At 47.2% G+C, this 15,728-nt stretch overlaps 1 protein-coding gene across 2 annotated transcripts in view; it reads left to right on the plus strand.

The window, feature by feature from the left end:
• Positions 1 to 9,583: 9,583 nt before the first annotated feature.
• dmgdh (dimethylglycine dehydrogenase) overlaps positions 9,584 to 15,728 on the plus strand; it is a 47,511-nt gene continuing 41,366 nt past the window's right edge. The window contains exons 1-4 of one of the 2 annotated variants that reach the window (XM_060935410.1): positions 9,584 to 9,767; positions 10,012 to 10,029; positions 13,735 to 13,906; positions 14,865 to 14,963. In XM_060935410.1, coding sequence (XP_060791393.1) covers positions 9,643 to 9,767; positions 10,012 to 10,029; positions 13,735 to 13,906; positions 14,865 to 14,963 — 414 coding nt within the window. In that variant the 5' untranslated portion in view covers positions 9,584 to 9,642. The remainder of the gene's footprint in view (positions 9,768 to 10,011; positions 10,030 to 13,734; positions 13,907 to 14,864; positions 14,964 to 15,728) is intronic. The other variant, XM_060935411.1, reaches the window with a different exon arrangement.

Here is a 15,728-nt window from a genome sequence, read left to right on the forward strand (position 1 = left end):
CGACTTGTCCAGGGTGTACCCTGCCTTTCGCCTGTAGTCAGCTGGGATAGGCTCCAGCTTGCCTGCGACCCTGTAGAAGGATAAAGCGGCTAGAGATAATGAGATGAGATCTTCTGAGCGTTTGGATTATGCTTTTGTTTTTGCCTGGGATTTTGTATATTGTAAATAAACTGTTTTTTCTACTCTACTTTCGCCTCACTCCTCTGCACTTGAGTCATTCCCCTGGTGGCTTAGTGGGAGTTTGCTGGATCACTACACCAGTGACCTGGGTTCAATCCCCAGCAAAACCCTAACAATTTCAGAAAGGATTGAAATCTGAATATGGATTTTAGTTGCACAGATAGGACAACAAGCCTAACATACACAGTAAAAAGATTTAAGTGTTAGGTCAGGGGTGTCCAAACTGATCCATAAAGGGCTGTGTGGCTGCAGGTTTTCATTCCAGCCATGCAGTAGCACACCTGATTTGGCTTATTCAATCAACTGACACACCCACCATTTAATCAAGGGTGGGTGTGGCTGCAAGTATTTGATTGTGTGAAGACAGTTCAGTTGATTGAATGAGCCAAGTCAGGTGTGCTGCTGCATGGCTGGAATGAAAACCTGCAGCCACACGGCCCTTTATGGATCAGCTTGGACACCCCTGTGTTAGGTAGAAGCTCTTAAACTAGCCTCTGTTCACTAGTTACTGCACAATTTTGTTGTTTGAAGTTCAGCCATTTTGTGAACATATCTGTTTCGTGTCTATACACTCACTGGCCACTTTATTAGGAGCACCCACACACCTGCTGTTTTGTTTGATGCCGTTCTCGAATCAGCCGATCCCTTGACAGCAGCACAATGCATCAAATCATGCAGATACAAATCAAGAGCTTCAGTTAATGTTCAAACATCAGAATGGGAAAAATTGTGATCTCACAGTGAAGTGTGACTTTCTTTCACTGTGGCATGGGTGTTGGTTTGAGCCAGATGGACTGCTGGTTTAATATTTCAGAAACTGCTGATCTCCTGGGGTTTTCACACACAATAAACAGTCTCTAGAGTTTACACAGAATGGTGCGAAAAACAAAAAACACTGAGTGAGTGAGTGAGTGAGTGAGTGAGGGACAGTTCTGTGGTTGAAAACAAATGCCTTGTTGATAAGAGAAGTCAGAGGAAAATGGGCAGAGTTGCCAGGAAGGATATAGCAACTCATATCAGGGGCGTAGCTGGGGGGGGGGGGGGGGGGGGGTCCTGGGGTGGCTGTGACACCCCCCCCTTTGTCGGACCATACATATTTTCAATAGCCGCATAAGAATATTAGAAAAGCGCCCACTGTAATTTTTCTAACATTTTTTTAAAAACTAGATTGTCACCTCAGCCTCATTAGAGTTTCTATAACCTTGTATGGACTTCCTGTGGTTTGGGCGCAAAAACCCAGTTCTGTGCAAGCGCAACACGATCGCACTAGAAAGCATGGTCAAGCTGCCAGTGTAGCTGTGAGTCTTTTTAGGTGTGAATTATGAGTATTTCCTCGTGTTAATAATTTGCCATGTCAAAACCAGCGAAACTTTCCTCCTTCTTTCGATGTAAATAGAGGTAAATGATTTATTATATATTTTTTTCCATCAAAGTTGCATTTTGCGGCTTCAAAGCTAAGTTTTACCGTGCCGTTTCTAGAACACAACATCAAGAAAACGTGAAAGAAACAGCAATAATGAAAGAGCCTGTTTCTAAGCTCCCTAAAACTAGCAATGGTAATAATTTTTTGTTACGTATATTTCATATTGGGCGGCACGGTGGTGTAGTGGTTAGCGCTGTCGCCTCACAGCAAGAAGGTCCGGGTTCGAGCCCCGTGGCCGATGAGGGCCTTTCTGTGTGGAGTTTGCATGTTCTCCCCGTGTCCGCGTGGGTTTCCTCCGGGTGCCCCGGTTTCCCCCACAGTCCAAAGACATGCAGGTTAGGTTAACTGGTGACTCTAAATTGAGCGTAGGTGTGAATGTGAGTGTGAATGGTTGTCTGTGTCTATGTGTCAGCCCTGTGATGACCTGGTGACTTGTCCAGGGTGTACCCCGCCTTTCGCCCGTAGTCAGCTGGGATAGGCTCCAGCTTGCCTGCGACCCTGTAGAACAGGATAAAGCGGTTAGAGATAATGAGATGAGATATTTCATAGCCGGGACTGGCGATGATGAACTTACACTATGGCAGAGCGATCGACATTGACAAGATCGTTGACATCTTTGCCGTTCGTCATCCACGACGCCTTTTACTTAGAAACATTTTGGCTGATGAGCAGTAAGACAACAAGAAAAGAGAGATCTGCATAGGTTGACTAGGGTAAGATGTCGAGCTGCTATCCATACACTGCTGGATAAAACTGATTTGGCCTAATCATTGTACAACATCTCAACAGCTCGCAAAGTGAGATGAAAGAATGATGCAAAGACCGTGTTATTTTCTCAAATGTATTCAATGTATTTTTTTCATTTAAAAACCTGCGGATATGTACTCAGGCTGCCAGTCAGTGTGTGACCCCGCCTTTGAAAAATCCAAGCTACGCCCCTGCATATAATCATTCTTTACAACTGTAGATCTGGAGGGTCCTCAGACATAGAGTGTTTTGGTAAACTGGGATGTATGGATGCTGTCAGTCCCCCACTCGCTTGCTCACTCGAGTTTGTTGACGGTGTAGTGGCTGCTGCTTTATGTCCCGGGGCTCCCTCATGCCTGTGTTACCTTCTGGCTCTCTCCTTTTAGTTATGCTGTCATAGTTAGTTGCCGGAGTCCCTGCTTGTACTCAGTGCAGTATGTATACTGTTCCTACTTATTCAGGTGACATTGGGCATACCTAACAACCTGTGGTCCCCCCCCCCAAATCTGTCCCTCTGAGTTACATGTCGGTCCTGGGATCGAGATGCTGACCTCTTTTGCTCCTTGGACCTGCCTGATCCATCCTGGTGCCCGGTGTCTGGTTGGAGTCTCATCGCATCGCTCCTGTGGAGGATGGCCCCATGAGGACGGTTGGGGGTCGCGCCTGGAGGACGCTCTGGACTCTTGCAGTGGTGCTTTTGTGGCTGGGGACTGCAGTTGACTTGCTGACTTTAGGACTGCAGTGTTAGGGTTTTGCTGGGATTCGAACCTGGTTCGTTGGTGTGATAATCCAGCAAACCCCCACTAGGCAACCAGGGGGATGACTCAAATGCAGAGGCGTGAGGCGGAAGTAGAAAAAGAATCAAAAGGTTTATTTAAACTATATACACTATATACAGGGCAAAACAAAAGACAAAAAAAAAAACCAAAGAGTATAATCCAAAAGAAAAGCAAAGTGCAAAAATTCAAAAGCTAAGAAGATCAAAAAACACAGTACAAAGGAAACTGGAGATAAACATAACAGCACAAAGACTCCGTGACAAGAGGACTGAACTCAGGGGTATAAATAGACAAACTAATTAAGGACACAGGTGAAGATAATTAGGCAATTAACACAAACACAAGACACAGGAACAGTGGCGGCCTCTAGAGGCCAAAATAAACACGACATGAAAAGGAAATAACAGCGGCCTCTAGAGGCCAAAACAGTCCTAGTCCTAACAGGACCCCCCCCTCTAGGAGCGTCTCCTGACGTTCCCAGGGCGATCCGGATGGGCTGAATGGAAGTCCCGACATAGTTCTTTATCAAGGACATCCCGAGCAGGAACCCAGCAGCGCTCCTCAGGACCATAGCCCTCCCAGTCCACCAGATATTGCAACCCGCCGCGGACCCGGCGGGAGTCAAGCAGGCGATTCACAGTGAACACAGTCTGCCCCTGGAAGATGCGGGGGGGTGGGGGGTTCCTAGGGGCAGGGGCATACGTAGACGTCAGTACGGGCCGTAACAGGGAAACATGGAAAGTGGGGTTGATCCTCAGAGTCCGGGGCAACTGGAGCCGGTAGGAGACAGGGTTCACCCTGCGCACCACCTTAAAGGGGCCAATGTAGCGAGGAGCAAGCTTGCGGTTCTCCACCCGCAGTGGAAGGTCCTTAGTGGACAGCCAAACACGCTGCCCAGGGCGGAAAGCGTGTGCAGGTCTTCTATGGCGGTTGGCCTGAGTCTGGTTGGTTCTGGAGGTCTGTATGAGGGTCTTCCTGACCTTGCTCCAGGTCTTGCGACACTGTCTCACATATTGGTTGACCGAGGGCACCCCCGCGTCCTCCTCCTGGTCCGGGAACAGAGGTGGCTGGAACCCGAATTGGCACTGGAATGGCGACAGCTTGGTGGCCGATGACTGCAGGGTGTTGTGGGCGTACTCCGCCCATGGCAGCCAGGTGCTCCACGATGTCGGGTTATCCATAGCCAGGCCTCGCAGGGTGGTTTCCAGGTCCTGGTTGAGCCTCTCCGTCTGACCATTGGACTGTGGGTGAAACCCAGAGGAGAGGCTGGCAGTGGCTCCGATGACCTTGCAGAACCCGTGCCACACTCGGGAGGAGAACTGGGGCCCTCGGTCTGAGACGATGTCCTGTGGAAGACCAAAGACTCGGAAGACATGATTAAACAAAAGTTTCGCAGTTTCAAGAGCAGAGGGGAGTTTGCACAGTGGTATGAAGCGGCAGGCCTTGGAGAATCTGTCAACTAAGACCAAAATGACCGTGTTACCTTGTGACTCAGGGAGACCCGTGATAAAGTCGACTGCCACGTGGGACCAGGGACGCCGGGGAATGGTCAGAGGATGCAGGAGACCCTGGGGACGCTGTCGTGGGTTCTTGGTTCTGGTGCAAACCTCACAGGACAGGACAAATGACCTTACTTCCTTCTCCATGTTAGGCCACCAGAAGCGTCTTTTCAGGAAGTCCAGGGTCCTCCGAGCTCCCGGGTGGGCGGTGAGAGGGGAAGAGTGACCCCACTGGAGAACCTTGGCCCGGGCTTGATGTGGGACGTACAAGAGGCCTGGTGGCCCCGTCCCAGGACCGGGGTCCTGGCGTTGGGCTCGTCGGACAGCCTCCTCAATACCCCAGCGGACAGGGGCCACAATCCGGGACACAGGGATAATAGGCCCGACTTCATTCTCCCTGTTAGTGGCAGAGAACAGTCTGGACAGTGCGTCAGGTTTGGTGTTCTTGGAGCCGGGGCGGTATGAGAGGGTGAAGTCAAACCGACTGAAAAACAGGGCCCACCTAGCCTGTCGAGGGTTCAGTCTCTTGGCTTGCTGGAGGTACTCCAGGTTCTTGTGGTCAGTCCAAACCAGGAATGGATGTTGTGCTCCCTCCAGCCAGTGCCTCCACTCCTCAAGGGCCAGTTTGACCGCTAGCAGTTCTCGATCCCCCACATCGTACCGGGACTCAGCAGGACTCAGGCGGTGGGAGAAGTAAGCGCAGGGGTGCAGCTTTCCTTCCGAACGTTGAGAGAGCACCGCGCCGACACCACTGTCCGAGGCGTCCACCTCCACGATGAATGGTTGGGAGGTGTCCGGGAGAACCAGAATGGGTGCCGTGCAGAAGCGGTCCTTGAGGTCTTTGAACGCCTTTTCTGCCTGAGGAGACCAGCCATAATATCCACCTGTCCCTTTGGTGAGGTCTGACATGGGTGCTGCCACAGAACTGAAGTTCCTGATGAACTTGCGGTAGAAGTTAGCGAATCCTAAGAACCGCTGAACCTCCTTAACGGACTTGGGAGTAGGCCAATCCCGGACGGCCAGGGTCTTGGCAGGGTCCATTTGGAGTTGGCCTGTCCGTACAATAAATCCCAGAAAGGAGACCTCGGGAACATGAAATTCGCATTTCTGGGCCTTGGCGAACAGATTGTTCTGTAGCAGCCTCTGGAGAACCTGGCGGACATGGTGGCGGTGCTCCTGCACGGTCTTGGAAAAGATAAGGATGTCGTCGAGGTAGACAAAAACGTATAGGTTAATCATGTCCCTTAAGACGTCGTTGATTAGGGCCTGAAAAACAGCTGGTGCGTTGGTGAGTCCGAAGGGCATCACCTGGTATTCGTAGTGCCCAGACGGGGTGTTAAAGGCAGTCTTCCACTCGTCTCCCTGTCGGATACGGATGAGGTGGTATGCGTTCCGTAGGTCCAACTTGGTGAAGACGGTGGCGCCTTGGAGCAGGTCGAAAGCTGTGGACATCAGCGGAAGGGGATATCGGTTGCGCACAGTGATCTTATTCAGGCCCCTGTAATCAATACATGGTCGGAGCCCCCCATCCTTCTTGCCGACAAAGAAGAAGCCGGCTCCAGCAGGTGAAGTGGAGGGTCGAATAAACCCAGAGACCAGGGCATCTTTGAGGTATTCCTCCATGGCCTTGCGTTCTGGCTGAGAGAGTGAAAACAGTCTGCCACGAGGAGGGGTAGTCCCAGGGAGCAAGTCGATGGCACAGTCGTAGGCCCGGTGCGGAGGAAGAACGGCGGCCCTGCTCTTGCTGAATACCTCCTTGAGATCCCAGTACTCTGTGGGAACTTGAGATAACTCGGTGAGATCAGGGGGCTCGGCAGGAGACACAGGAGAGCTAGAGAGCAGACAAGAGGCATGGCATGCAGGGCCCCATTCCACAACCTGGCTTGTTACCCAGTCTATGCGAGGGTTGTGGCGAGTAAGCCAAGGAAGGCCTAGAATAACTGGGAACTCAGGTGAAGGAATCAGGTGCAGGGATATTTCTTCCTTGTGACCTTGAGACTGGAGGAAAACTGGAGAAGTAACTTGGGTGACTCTTCCATCACCTAACGCTTGGCCATCGAGGGCAGACACAGACAGTGGGACTTCAAGAGGTGCAGTCGGAATATTGATGCTTTGGGCGAAGTGAATATCCATAAAGTTCCCAGCCGCCCCTGAGTCTATCAAAGCTTGACAAGAGTGGACAGACTCACCCCAGGAGATGGAGACTGGGATGTAGATTCCTTGGCCAGGGAGTCCGGGAGAGAGGGTAGGCCCCGTCACAACCCTCCCTCGGCTGGACGGGGCGGTCCTTTTCCCAAGAGTTCGGGACATGATGCTCGGAAGTGACCAGGCTTGCCACAGTAGATGCAGCACTTGTCCCTCCTTCTGCGCTCCCTCTCAGATGCGGAGAGGCGAGTACGACCCACTTGCATGGGTTCTGGACAGTCACTGAAGGAGGTAGACGGTCTCCAGGTAGAGGTAGGGAGGCTGGGGGGGCTCAAGGCTTGGTGGCGTTCTCTCATCCTGTTGTCCAGACGAATAGCATGTGAGATGAGGGTTTCGAGGTCACTTGGGCATCCAATAGAGGCCAGACCGTCCTTGATGGGGTCAGACAGACCATGGTGGAAGGCTGACACCAGGGCAGTCTCGTTCCATCCACTTACTGCTGCGAGTGTTCGGAACGAGATGGCGTAATCTGCGACGCTTCCTCCTTGCCGGATGGACATGAGCTTTCGGGCTGCGTCGGTACTGATGTCTGCCTGATCGAAGACCCGAAGCATCTCTTCAGAAAACAGCTGGAAATCAAAGCACTCAGGTCCCTGTCTTTGCCAGATAGCAGTAGCCCAGGCTCGCGCCTTACCAGCTAATAAGGTGATCACAAAGGCAATCTTGCGGCGATCCGTAGTGTAGGTGGTAGGCTGAAGCTCAAAGGTGAGTTGACACTGGGTAAGGAACTCTCGGCACTCACTGTGCTTGCCGTCATACCTCTGTGGTGCAGGAAGGCTGGGTTCGCGAGGTGAAGAAGGCAGCATTGCAGGAGGCACTGGAGCAGGAGTGGGAGCTGGATCAGGAGCAGGAACTGGATCAGGAGCAGGAGATGCAGGCAGAGATGTCAGCTGTGCCAGGGTTTTCCCAATTTGCTGAAGCAGTTCCTCGTGGCGAGCGAGGGCCTCACGTTGGCTGGTGAGCGTACGTCCATGAGCGTCCATGGTCGCTCCGAAGCGTGTCAAAGCTGCCATAATTCCCTGAAGGTTGGCCGGGTAGACAGTTGAAGCAGCCTCTGCTGAGTCGGTCATGACGGAGTCTTTCTGTTAGGGTTTTGCTGGGATTCGAACCTGGTTCGTTGGTGTGATAATCCAGCAAACCCCCACTAGGCAACCAGGGGGATGACTCAAATGCAGAGGCGTGAGGCGGAAGTAGAAAAAGAATCAAAAGGTTTATTTAAACTATATACACTATATACAGGGCAAAACAAAAGACAAAAAAAAAAACCAAAGAGTATAATCCAAAAGAAAAGCAAAGTGCAAAAATTCAAAAGCTAAGAAGATCAAAAAACACAGTACAAAGGAAACTGGAGATAAACATAACAGCACAAAGACTCCGTGACAAGAGGACTGAACTCAGGGGTATAAATAGACAAACTAATTAAGGACACAGGTGAAGATAATTAGGCAATTAACACAAACACAAGACACAGGAACAGTGGCGGCCTCTAGAGGCCAAAATAAACACGACATGAAAAGGAAATAACAGCGGCCTCTAGAGGCCAAAACAGTCCTAGTCCTAACAGGCAGTTGATTTGCTGACTTTGGGACTGTGGTTGTTGTGAATGGTTTAGATTAGATTAGATTAGATTAGATTAGATTAGATTAGATTAGATTAGATTAGATTAGATTAGATAGAACTTTATTGATCCCTTTGGGAGGGTTCCCTCAGGGAAATTAAAATTCCAGTAGCATTATTATAGGATAAACAGAGAATAGAATAGAAAAAAAGAGAGAACTTCTAGATAAATTAAGTCTTTAGAAAACTTCTAGATAAATAAGTTAAGTATTTACATATACAAATATATTAAAAAGATAGGAAAAATTCCAGCAGGAGAGGTGTTGCACATTTATATTGCACATTATCCAATATTGCTTTTTTGTCAGGCTAGGTTTTGCGCTCGGGTTTCCGTCGGCGCGGGGTTTATAGCATCAACGAAGCTGACTTTATGTTAGGACTGTTAATGTTATAGTCATGTTGTCTGTTGTTGCCCAAATGAGGATGGGTTCCCTTTTGAGTCCGGTTCCTCTTGAGGTTTCTTCCTCATGTCGTCTGAGGGAGTTTTTCCTTGCCACCGTCGCCACAGGCTTGCGTGTTGGACGGCACAGTGGTGTAGCGGTTAGCACGGTTGCCTCACAGCAAGAAGGTTCTGGGTTTGAACCCAGCGGCTGGCGAGGGCCTTTCTGTGTGGAGTTTGCATGTTGTCAGCATAGGTTTCCTCCGGGTGCTCCGGTTTCCCCCACAGTCCAAAGATGTGCAGTTAGGTTAACGTGGGGCGGCCTTGGGCTGAAGTGCCTTTGAGCAAGGTACCTAACCCCTGACTGCTCCCCGGGTGCTCTAGTGTGGCTGACATGTTTATTGTTAAAAGCGCTATACAAACAAACTTGACAATTGTAGTGAGCAGAAAAGCATCTCAGCAGGCAACAGCAGGAGAACACATTGAGTTCCAGTCCTGCAGCCAAGAACAGGGATCTTAGAATCAAGAACATGTTCCTATTAAAGTGGCCAGTGAGTGTATAAAGTGTCCTTGAGGACAGAGGTAATACATAAGTCTGCATTACAGACTTAATTCAACGTTATATTTCGAAATAAAGAGAGGTTAACATGGACAACAGTTTAGAATTAGTCTGGTTTAGGTGAGCCAGTGCGCATGCGTAGAAAACCCAACAACAAGAAGGAGGGAGCAGGAGGAGGAGGAGGAGGCGGGTTTGAGAGTGCGCATGCTGCAGAGTCAGGAAAGCTGAGGGTCTGCAATAATAACTGGAGCAACATGGCCAGACTTTTAAATACACTTCATGTGCAATTAAGAAGAGATTTGAACCTGTGCAGGAAGGTGAGGGGAGTCACAGTGCGGAGTTTCAGCTGTAAACTGCAGAAAGACACAGAGGAGAAAAAGTAAGGACTACACAAATCAGTTCTCAGGGTGTGAGTGTGAGTGTGTGTGTGTGTGAGTAAGATATAAGTGTGTCTTGCATGGCTGATGGAGTGAAAAAAAGTGATACTTTTAAATCATGTGTCAGTCTTCTTCTTCTTCTTCTTCTTCTTCTTCTTCTTCTTCTACTTCTTCTTCTTCTTCTTCTGCTTATTATTATTATTATTATTATTATTATTATTATTATTATTATTATTATTCATTTAGTGAATACCTGGGGCAGATGTAATCTCTTGAGCACCACAGACACTTCTGTGCATGCAAAATATTTTGTGAAATCATTATTCATTTTTGAACATATTGCTTTATCAATAAGACAACATTTTATTCTATGCATTTGACTGCTGAGTCAAATACTTCATTATCTCTTCGCTGCCGGTTATCAAAGTGTAGCCTGTGCACAAACATTTTTCTGTCTTTTAGAATTGTAATGAAAAAGAATAAGTGGGGCGGCACGGTGATGATGTAGTGGTTAGCACTGTCACCACACAGCAAGAAGGTTCTAGGTTCGAGCCCAGCGGCTGACGAGGGCCTTTCTGTGTGGGGTTTGCATGTTCTCGCCATGTCCTTGTGGGTTTCCTCCGGGTGCTCCGGTTTCCCCCAAAGTCCAAAGACATGCAGGTTAGACTAATTGGTGGCTCTAAATTGACCGTAGGTGTGAATGTGAGTGTGAATGGTTGTTGGTGTCTATGTATCAGCCCTGTGATGATCTGGCGACTTGTCCAGGGTGTATCCCACCTCTCGTCCATAGTCAGCTGGGATAGGCTCCAGCTTGCCTGCGACCATGCACAGGATAAGTGGCTACGGATAATGGATGGACGGATGAATAAGTGGTTTCAGAAATCCTCGGCTTTGTATATTGTGTATATTTTCATTTGCAGTACATCTTGTGCAATATTGAACGAACATCACTCACTCACTCACTCACTCACTCACTCACTCAATGCTATACAATCTACACTATGCATTCTATAGTCTATGCAGGTCTATAGAGGATTTCGACATGACGTCACAGGTCACATGACGCCCCGGTGTCCGCCATTTTGAAGGTCAAGCTAGCTAATGTCAACAACATAGTAGCTGGTATGTTACTGTAGCAATGTTTACGTTCAGTCATTTGGATGACTGTTGAAACCTTTCAGTCTCAAGTTTTTCCTTTACTGTATTTACTAGTTTACTGAGCTAGCGCGCTCGGGCAGGCTGGGAGCGAGTGCGCTAGCTCGGGCAGGCTGGGAGCTCAGTAAACTAGTAAATACAGTAAAGGAAAAACTTGAGACTGAAAGGTTTTAACAGTCATCCAAATGACTGAACGTAAACATTGCTACAGTAACATACCAGCTACTATGTTGTTGACATTAGCTAGTGCTAACAGCTAGCTGCTAGTGCACTGCTACAACTACACCGACCATAATAATAATACAGTTCTTGGTCATTGCCTGGTAACAGCAAATTTATAACGGGACATGTCTCAACAGACTAAGAAGTTATTTCAATGACATTTAATAACATTTTGTTTATCCTGAGGACCAAAAGTAAATGAAAATGTGAACAAACCTTAGCTGTAATAAGATGGCGACCACCGGCTCCAGGGACGACCCGCTGATGTAGGCATGTTACCCAGCCTGGTTTTTAACGACATAGGTATACAGATCATGTGGGCCGAAGTCAGGTAAAGACGAGGGCTTCGTGTACTTCCGTACGTCAGTGAACAATCCCGGTGGAAGCAGGTAAACGTCGTTCTCTAAGCCTGCTAACCTCAATTTTTGCAAATACCTCTCCCTCTGCTCGCCCTGTAAATGCCCTACGTCGCTGGATAGTGAAGGTGTTTTCTGCATCTCGCTCCTTTTTCTTTTATGTTTTTTCCCTGGTATTTCCCACACGCCTGACTGCAGGTCAGGAAGATCACCCGCGCTGCAGCGCTGCAAAGCCAGAAAAAGATAGCCTGGTAACGTGTACGGATCACGTACACCGGCATCATTGATTTTCTGGTGATATCGCTTCTTACTCGCGTCATCTAGGCCGGATAAAATATTTGACAATGAGACTTCGTCATGATCAACAGTGTATCACTACCGGTAGTCGCCATATTTGTGACCGTTAAAATGGCACCGTCTACTTGTTGACATGGCAACGGTCACGTGGGTCGAAAAACTCTATATAAAATATGCCTACGACATTGTTCTTATATTACATTGTTTTTACATTGTCGTTATTTTATTTGTGATGATTTATCTTCCATTTTCTACTTGAGCATCATGTGAATGTGCAAACTAAGAATTTCTTTGTACAATCAAGTTTGCACATATGATTATAACCTTCTTGAGTCTTGAACCTAAATTGGAGTCGGCTTTAATTAAGTCCAGGGATGCCAGACTTCTTCATTATCACCATCATTTGTTTGTTTGTTCATCTGTATCCTCGTCAGGGTGAGAGTGGATCAAGACCCGATCTCTGGAACACTGTCCCTGTGTCTGAAATCGCTCCCTACTCATTATATAGTGAGGACGCCATTTTGTAGTGCTGTCCGAAATGTTAGTGAGGATTATTTACACCCTAAGGACTCTTGCAGTGGTGCTTTTGTGGCTGGGGACTGCAGTTGACTTGCTGACTTTAGGGCTACGGTTGTCGCGAACGGTTTTGCGCTCGGGTTTCCGTCGGTGGGGGGTTTATAGCATCAACGAAGCTGACTTTATGTTAGGACTGTTAATGTTACAGTCATGTTGTCTGTTGTTGCCCAAATGAGGATGAGTTCCCTTTTGAGTCTGGTTCCTCTCGAGGTTTCTTCCTCATGTCGTCTGAGGGAGTTTTTCCTTGCCACCGTTGCCACAGGCTTGCTCATTGGGGATAGATTAGATTAGGGATAAAATTAGCTCATATTTTAAGTCGTTTAAATTCTGTAAAGCTGCTTTGCGACAATGTTTATTGTTAAAAGCGCTATACAAATAAACTTGACTTGACTTGACTTGACTTGACCTATATAGTGTACTCAAAGTATCCCACAATGCATCACGAAAAGAAGTGTATAATGGTCACTAACCAAGCAATATATCCCATCATGCATTGCAGTTGTGCTGAAAGAAATCAAATTAAAAGTCTCAAATTTGATTTAATAAAATGCAGCGGCAAAGAAGAAAGTATTCAACATTGATTAAAAAAGAACTGAAAGATGCAGGTACTTTGAATTGATTAATGTGTGAAATACGCTCAGTATAATATGAATTTATCACAAAAATACATCTCATCTCATTATCTCTAGCCGCTTTATCCTGTTCTACAGGGTCGCAGGCAAGCTGGAGCCTATCCCAGCTGACTATGGGCGAAAGGCGGGGTACACCCTGGACAAGTCGCCAGGTCATCACAGGGCTGACACATAGACACAGACAACCATTCACACTCACATTCACACCTATGCTCAATTTAGAGTCACCAGTTAACCTAACCTGCATGTCTTTGGACTGTGGGGGAAACCGGAGCACCCGGAGGAAACCCACGCGGACACGGGGAGAACATGCAAACTCTGTACAGAAAGGCCCTCGCCGGCCACGGGGCTTGAACCCGGACCTTCTTGCTGTGAGGCGACAGCGCTAATCACTACACCACCATGCCGCCTTACAAAAATACATGCATGTATTAATTATTTTGAAAACCCACCAGCTGACTGATCTGGCACGTTTTAATTGTGTGACAGTAATGACATAAATACCAGCGCGACGGACTAGTGTCCGAAAGCGTTTTTTAAAAAAATTTTTATTTTACCAATGAGCTCAGTATATAGTCCTCTATATAGTAATTCCCTATATAGGGAGTAGGGAGTAGTGAACGAGTGAGCGATTTCGGACACAGGGTAAGTGGAAGGACATCATCCACCCACAAATAGTTTCTGTTTTACTTCCCATCATTCTCCATCCTCTGTCCTTTTCTTTCTCTCAGCGATAGAGGTGTAGGTGCTTTGGGGAAGAGGCTGAAGGATACCGCCGAGACTCTGATCATCGGAGGAGGATGTGTCGGTGTGAGTCTGGCCTACCATCTGGCCAAAGCCGGACAGAAGGATGTGGTGCTTCTGGAGAAGTCCGAGCTGACTGCTGGATCTACCTGGCATGCTGTAGGTCTTAAACAACTGAAAGAAACCCACCATATTCGGCACACTGAGATTTAGAGAATTTGAGATTTAAATATTTAATTTAAACAGAAATCACAGTTCTGTTTTGGTGATACTCATAGAAGCCCCGCCCCCTTCCCTGGTAAACTCTTGTCACATGGCTTGTATTTGGATACTGCAACCTGATTGGCTCGTACGATTTCTGATACAACACTGGTCAGATTTTTCGATTATTTTTTCTGAGCTTCTTGGTTTTTTTAAAAAAAAAAAGGCAACAAAACTACTACACTGACATTTTTTTGCAACAATCTCTAATTAGCACTCAAATTATTGTAATTCCCCAAAAAGCATTTAATCTTGAAAAAACCTCCACATTTTACAAGTTTATGGTACGTTATTGTAAAATGGATAATGTATTAAGTAATGTACATCCTCAGTACGGGCGGCACGGTGGTGTAGTGGTTAGCGCTGTCGCCTCACAGCAAGAAGGTCCTGGGTTCGAGCCCCGGGGCCAGCGAGGGCCTTTCTGTGTGGAGTTTGCATGTTCTCCCCGTGTCCGCGTGGGTTTCCTCCGGGTGCTCCGGTTTCCCCCACAGTCCAAAGACATGCAGGTTAGGTTAACTGGTGACTCTAAATTGACCGTAGGTGTGAGTGTGAATGGTTGTCTGTGTCTATGTGTCAGCCCTGTGATGACCTGGCGACTTGTCCAGGGTGTACCCCGCCTTTCGCCCCTAGTCAGCTGGGATAGGCTCCAGCTTGCCTGCGACCCTGTAGAAGGATAAAGCAGCTAGAGATAATGAGATGAGATGAGAGACATCCTCAGTACAACAACTATAAGAACTTACGCTCGTAAGCAATTGTTTCCAGCAGTAAATGAACTTTTGGGACTTTATTCAGTGTGACGGTGCTGACAGTATGATGATCATGTATATAACGATGATGATGATGTTTCTGTCTGCAGGCTGGACTGACGACTTACTACCATCCAGGGATCAATGTAAAGAAGATTCATTATTACAGCATTAAACTGTATGAGCAGCTGGAGGCAGAGACAGGCCAGGTAAGACATTAAAGAGCAGGTTGGAAATGACAGGAAGTGTATCAATCAATCAATCAATCAATGGTCTTTAATTAAATAAAACATATCCATATCTTTTTTTACGTAACAAAGCCGAAGACAAAAAATATTCAACAATAAACACTAAAAATTCGTAAACGCCAAGAATAAAAAAACACTTCAGAAATTCTAATACGCTGGTAATTAAAGCTAGACTGCCTTTTAGATTTTTCAAGTGTAGGTCATAAAAAGAATTTTCCCCGACAGCCAGTTATTTTTGTTTAGTGGACGGAAAGCTACTGCATACAAATCACAGACTTCCAATTTTATTAGTTTTTTTTCTCATAGAACAATTAATGAATTCAGGGCCATGTGGCCCTAAATTCTCAGCTATTTTTTCCTGCTTCACCGTGACCCAATTCAAGACACTACGTCATGCATCACATGGTGGGCTTTCTCCATTCACTCAAGGTATTGTGGGATACAAATTTGAAATAGGAGAGAAAAATGGAGGACACGAATGAAACGTGAAAGACCGACTAGAGTAACAGAAAGTGAGAAGAAAAGATGTTATGTTATATACGAAGGAAAGGAAACGCAGGACCAAACTAATAAATATTGGCGCTCAGCGAGCACCTCGGTGTGATCAGCTGTTCGTTTAGTGACAGAATGATGGAACTGTCAGTGCACGCTCAAAGGTAAACCTGCGCATGCGCACACACACACACACACACACACACGGACTTCCTCTGTCTGCTTGACTGCATG

The sequence above is a fragment of the Neoarius graeffei genome, chromosome 12, assembly GCF_027579695.1.
Source record: "Neoarius graeffei isolate fNeoGra1 chromosome 12, fNeoGra1.pri, whole genome shotgun sequence".
Classification (NCBI taxonomy): domain Eukaryota; kingdom Metazoa; phylum Chordata; class Actinopteri; order Siluriformes; family Ariidae; genus Neoarius; species Neoarius graeffei.